Below are 6,466 nucleotides of genomic sequence, written 5' to 3' on the forward strand. Positions count from 1 at the left end.
CCAGAGTAGGGGAGTCCAGAACTAGAGGGCATAGGTTTAGAGTGAGAGGGGAAAGATTTAAAAGGGACCTCAGGGGAAACGTTTTCACGCACAGGGTCGTACTTGTATGGAATGAGCTACTAGAAGAGGTGGTGGAGGCTGGTACAATAACAACATTTAAAAGGCATCTGGATGGGTATATGAATAGGAAGGGTTTGGAGGGTTATGTCCAAATGCTGGGAAATGGACCTAGATTAGTTTTAGGATATCTGGTCAGCATGGACAAGTTGAACCAAAGGCTTTGTTTCCACGCTGTATAACTTCTGACTGTATGACTGTGACACTCCCTTGGTACAGCATGTTGACACAGTGTGTTGGCATGACTGATTCTTCTCAGGCCTGAGTGGCTTGGCACTTGAGCACTCTGGATCAGTGGTGCTGGAAGAGCACAGCAATTCAGGCAGCATCCGACGAGCAGCAAAATCGACGTTTCGGGCAAAAGCCCTTCATCAGGCACTTGAGCACTCTGTCCAATCCTTGAATGTGTTCCTTGATTCTGACCTCAGAGGAGCATTGGTGACTGGTGACTGACACTGGAGGGTGGGTGTGTCGGGGGGAGGGGTGTGGTGGGGAGGTGGTTTGCATCCACCTGAAAAGATGGGTGTGCCCTCAATGTCACAATGGAGGCACCAATCTACATGTGCCACATTTGGCTTTGATTTAGAGTTTGCAGGGACTTGGGTGGCTGGGAGCCGGTGATGGAGAGTTTATCCTCCTCACTGTGACCGACTGAGTGCCCACAGCCCCTTCTATGGTAAAGCAGGTTCCTTTTACAAACAAACACAGAAAATGCTGGAGGAATTCAGCAGATCTGGCAGCATCTGTGAAATGAAAAGAGAGTTTGCGTTTTGAGTTCTTCAGAAGGATTACTAGGCTAAAAATGTGAACTGAGTTTCTTTCTGCTCAGATGCTACCAGACCTGCTGAGATTCTCCAGCATTTTTTGTTTTTGTTTGCGTAAAGTTTCCAGCATCCGCCTTCTTCGTTTTATTTAAATCTTCCTTTTGTTTTGTTCCGCAGATAAGAATGACTGCAACCCTCACCCATGGTAAGTGATATTGGCGGCGGGGTTACCTTTATTACCAATATTAAATGAGTACTTGGTCTGTGCCACTTCCAGAGGACTGGCAAGCTTTGAATCCACCTCCATCACCTTGGCAGTAAAATTGTGATCTTTCTGCACAGAAGAACACCATTCAGTGCATCATGTCTGTACTGGCCCTTGAAAGATCCAGTTGGTCCCACTGTTGCTATTCCCCTCGAGCTCTGTTTTAAATTTCCCCTTTTTAAATATTTATTCACCTTCTTTAACAAGTTCCTATTGAGGCTGCTTCCACTGCCCTTTTCAGGTGATACGTCCCTGGTTATCTTAATTTGCCTCACCAACTAATGAACTTCCTTAATCTTTTCTTGTGGTTAATTCGCCAGCTTCCTTAAACCTCTGCCCACTAATTACTGACCCTCCTGCAAATTAGAATGCTTCCTGATTATTTACACCTCTAACCTCTTCCTAAATCTCGCCCTTATCTTCTTTGCTCTAAGGAAAGCAAATCCAGCCTCTCCACATAACTTAAAGCCCTCTTTGCTGGTCCAATTCTAGTCAATTTCCTCTGTACCCTCTTCCAAGTTATCAATGATATAACTGCTCTATAAGAGTCAAACATTGCAATAGTATGGGACAGTGAGTGTGAGAGAGTCACTGTGTGTCAGTGAGTGTGCGTGTGTGCATTAGCGTGATTGGCAATTTTTCAGGATGCAACGTCAGTCAAAGTGGCAACTTAAAGAAAGGTTAACATGCCCGAGGGACTGACTAACTTAGCAGAACACCACTAATAAGGGCTGGCCCAGCCAGCAAAACCCATGTTCCATGAAGAAATTTCAAAACAGAATCTGAAAGAATTGTTATAATGTGGGGATTATGATGACCAGTTTACATGTGGAGGCATCCCCACACACACTCGCACTCACACACACACTCACACACAATGACACTCTCTCTCACGCATGTCTCACGCACTCTCACTCACTCGCGCACATTCACACTCTCTCACTCACTCTCTCTATCACTGTCTCTCTCTCACACACACACACATTCCTTAAAGTTCTCACAGACACACAGATTCTCTCGCATTCAGAGACACACACACAATCTGTAGAATGCATCATAAAAACTAAGTTCTAGCGACTAAACGCAACATCTGTGAATATAGAAAACAATTCATCTTTCGAGTCCAGGATGACTCCATTTGGATCATTTCTAAATGTTTCAAATGACTGTTGGCAGCTCCAGTGGCCCAGTTCTCCCTCTGTGCTGATATCCCAACTCCATGGAGTGACCCTGGAACTCAGACTTGGATGACAGTGCTACTCAGCGAAACACAACTGACATAGTATTGTGAAAACGCTCTTCCCTTGCTTGAGAAAATGAGAGGGACTATGAATTTAAATCTTAACCATTATCAAAAGCTTCCTTCATCTCCACATCATACACATGCTTTTTTTAACCAGTCTGCATATTAGTGAAGTCAGGGAGAATTTGAGGACAGTGTAAGTCAGCTGTTGTTACAATAGATAAAAAGAGAGAGTCTTGCTATAATCTAATTAAAAAATAAATGTGCAGCATGTAATCGCATTTGTACCAGATTTGTTGCAAATCTGTCAATCTTGCTCTTGAACTGGATGAATGACAAACTTAAACAGGAGTTGCTGGAGAAACAGAGTTCATACTTAGGGTCCAGTGACCCTTCAGAATTGGAAAATGATAAACCTGTTCCCAACTAAGTCCCGTGAAGCAAAAGTGAACGACTGCGGCTGCAAGGGGTGGTCTGCATTATCCGTGACACAGGACATAACAAAGCCATACTAGTTCTGAAGAAGGGTCACTGGACCTGAAACATTAACTAGTTTCTCTCTCTCCAGATGCTGCCAGACCTGCTGAGTTTCTCCAGCAATTTCTGTTTTACTTCACACTCCAGTATTTAAGATTGGATGGGGGTGGGTTAAGTTGGTGATGACAAAGGTTATTATTGGAAATCCCATGTAGGTAGTGGATTGAAAGTGTAATAGCAGGGGTTCCGGAACCTTCCATTCTCTCATTGTCATCCCAGTGCTAGAAATGCCTTCTGTTAATGGTAATTGAAATTTGCATTTGAATGGTTATTGGTTTTGAGGTAGAAGGTGTGTGTGTGTGTGTGTGTGTGCGCGTGTGTGTGTGTGCGTGTGTGCGCGCCTCAGCTGTGGTAATGTCAACAGTGTCAGGAGATCACTTTCTGACAAGCGTGTGTTTGGGGGTATTTTTTGTCTTTACAGCTACAATGGAGGCATCTGCGTGGATGGTGTGAATTGGTTTCGATGTGAATGCGCTCCAGGCTTCGCTGGACCAGACTGTCGGATCAGTAAGTAACTAACACATAGAACAGGGAGAGTTCAGGGCTTGTGCCGTTGTGACCCAACACCCATTTTGTTCCAGTCCGTCTCTGACCTCTTGACATATTCAGCTGAGTGAAGGCCACTTGTACCTTGTATAATGCAACACCAGCTGGTTGAATTCTTCATTCGGAGTGAAAAGCCCCTTTGCCACCTCTGGAAGAATTGGAACCTTTTATCCCCTAACTCTCCCCGCTCTCATTATCCTCTTTCATCCCAAAGAAACTCTCAGGAATCTTTGTCTTTAAAATAAAAACATTCTTTTTCTTAATCACCTTTTGTACTAACTAAATTATACTTTATAGCATTTCGACTGTGTCAAATGTTCTTTCTATGAAATTCTTTGGGATGCTTTATAACATAAAACCTGATATATTAATGTCGTCCAGCTCATGAAGCAAATAATTGATACATTTGATTTTTTTGCTGTAATCCTATGTGTTGGTAATACCTCCCACTTTTTACTTCAGTCCCTTTTTTATAAGTGATGCCCAATTGCATTGCCACTTTAAATGATTTGTCTTTGAAAAATCTTGCATTTCTGTGGCACCTTTCATGACCTTGGGACATTCGACAGTGTGTCATTTTGAAATGCGGTCAGTGCTGTAGTGGAGGACATATGGCCATCAGTTTGACTCCTGTGAGCTCTCACACACAGGGTTATCACGGCCAGGGAGTGGGCTTTCTTTTCTGAGGAAGGCTCATTCGACCTGAAACGTTACCTCTGATTTCTCTCCACAGATGCTGCCAGACCTGCTGAGCTTTTCCTACAATTTAACCTTTTGTCTCTGATTTACACCATCTGCAGTTCTTTCGAGTTTCAGTGATGGTTGAAATATGTTACATACATTGGGCTGGACATGGAGTTGAACTGTGCTGCTTGTCATGTTGCAGGATCTCTTGATTCTACTTGAAGGGCCACTTTGGGTTTTTGTTAACATTGGAGACAAAAGCTCAGCACTGCACTGGGAGTCTGCATTGTGTTCCCATTTCTGCCATGGATTTGAACTTGCTATCTTTGGACTGGGAAAGGGGAGTGTTACCTACAGGGAGCCAAGGCTGATGCACTCTGGGAGTATTCTGGAATCGTATCAAGTTGACTGCTCTTTGCATTGAGATCTTCTGGCACACAGCATTGTACATCTTCAAAACACGAGTGTGCTGGAGACATCTCTCTCTCTCTCTCTCTCTCTTTCTCTGCCCCCTTCCCCTTCCCTCTCTCCCTCTCTGCCCCCTTGGAAAAGCAGATGGGTCTTATAGAAATGGCTTTATTATTGCTCCTTGATTTTATCAAGGCCATCATGTGACCCCCAGTAATGTGGACAGCTCTTAACTGCCCTCTAGACCACTGGGGATGGGTCACACAAATGAGCCTAGTCTGTGACACCCACAGCCCGTGAAAGTATTAAGAAAATGTCTGAACTGTTCAGGTTCTGGTCAATGTGCAGATCCTGAGCTTTACCGAACTCCTGAAGCCCAGGCTCCTCGATGCTGCACTCGGTCAATTGCAGTTTTGATGTCGAGGATGTCAGCAGCAAGATGTCCCTCAAATTGACCCTCTGTAGGGGGATAGGTCATGGATAAATCAGCTCAAGATGGAGTCATGGAACCACTGAGCTTTACAGCATTGAGACTCTTCAGCCCACCATGTCCATGCTGTTCATAAAGGCACATATTAACTTTATTCCTGATACTTGGCACTTGGTCTGCAGCTTTGTACATGATGGTGTTTCAGGAGTTTGACTAAATCCCATGTAAATGTCTTGAGGGTTCCCACCTTTACCACAACCGTGAGCTCCAGCTACAAGCACCCTCTGGGTGAGAAAACCTTCTCTCTATGTCCCCTCTAACCTTCTGCCCCAGTAATTGACCCCTCTACCATGGAGAAAGGTTTACTTGTATTGACCCTAGAACATAGTACATTGCAGCACAGTACAGACCCTTTGGCCCTCGATATTGCGCCAACCTATGGAACCAATCTGAAGCCTATCTAACCTGCACCATTTCATTTTTGTCCATATGTCTATCCAATGACTAATTAAATTCCTGTAAAGTTGGTCTATTATTACCCCGTATCATTTCGTACATCTCCACTAAATCCCTTGCCTCGGCCCTCACTGCTCCAAGGAAAACAACTCCATCCTATCCAGTCCTACCTGTTGGACTATAACCTGGTGTTGTGTGATTTTAACTTTGTACCCCTCAGTCCAACACCGGCACCTCCAAATCATGACCATCCTATCCAGTCTGCATAGCAGGATAGTTCCAGCTCAGTCCACATCCCGGCGAATGCCCTCTGCACTCCCTCTTTAACACAGTCACAGTGTGGTTATAGTACAGTGAGTGGCTCCAACTGTGGTCAAACTGATGTTACATCTACCTCCATCCGAACCTCCCTGCTTCTGTTTTCAATGCCTTCACTAAATGACAGCAAATGGGATGCTTGGGCCTTGGAAGCTAATCCTGGTCAGTTCAGAGGGAGATAGTTAATGTCTGAGGGTTTCAGCAGTCCAGCACAGGAAGCAGGATGTTACAGAGGAGGGGCTCAGCGGTTTTAGTGGGAGTCCTGCCTGGCGAGAGAATCCCGAGGCAAGTCCAAGTTACAGCAGGTGAATTTGAAGGCAGTTAGCCCCAAGAAGCTAAAGTGAAATGAGATTAAAACCTTTTACATTTGATGAATATTTTAAACTGTGTCCAATATTTAAATTTTGGGGCAGAACTGGATATCACAGGAGCTGCAGAAAGATGTGGACTATGGGTTTGGGTAAAGTTGATGGTTGGAAGGTTTTTTTTATATTTACTTCCTTCTGCACTCTTCATCTACTTAAAAAAAAACCCTCTTGCTCCTTTAGTCTATGAAATCTCTCTCCCTTCCTTTCCTCCCCTCTCTGGCTCTCCCCCTCTCTCTCCCTCTTTCCTCAACCTCCCCTCCCTACCCCTCTTCCTCCTCTGTCCATGTCACCCCTCCCCCCCATGCCCCCTCTCTTTCCCTTGCTGCCTCT

General features: G+C 44.7%; 1 protein-coding gene across 1 annotated transcript in view; it reads left to right on the forward strand.

The window, feature by feature from the left end:
* The window catches only part of jag2b (jagged canonical Notch ligand 2b), a gene marked incomplete at its 5' end in the record, with an annotated part of 150,438 nt that overhangs the window by 124,632 nt on the left and 19,340 nt on the right, over positions 1–6,466 (forward strand). Inside the window, 2 exons of the mRNA XM_043698422.1 lie at positions 1,059–1,086; positions 3,348–3,433. Of these exons, the coding sequence (XP_043554357.1) occupies positions 1,059–1,086; positions 3,348–3,433 (114 nt within the window). The remainder of the gene's footprint in view (positions 1–1,058; positions 1,087–3,347; positions 3,434–6,466) is intronic.

The sequence above is a fragment of the Chiloscyllium plagiosum genome, chromosome 10, assembly GCF_004010195.1.
Source record: "Chiloscyllium plagiosum isolate BGI_BamShark_2017 chromosome 10, ASM401019v2, whole genome shotgun sequence".
Taxonomy (NCBI): domain Eukaryota; kingdom Metazoa; phylum Chordata; class Chondrichthyes; order Orectolobiformes; family Hemiscylliidae; genus Chiloscyllium; species Chiloscyllium plagiosum.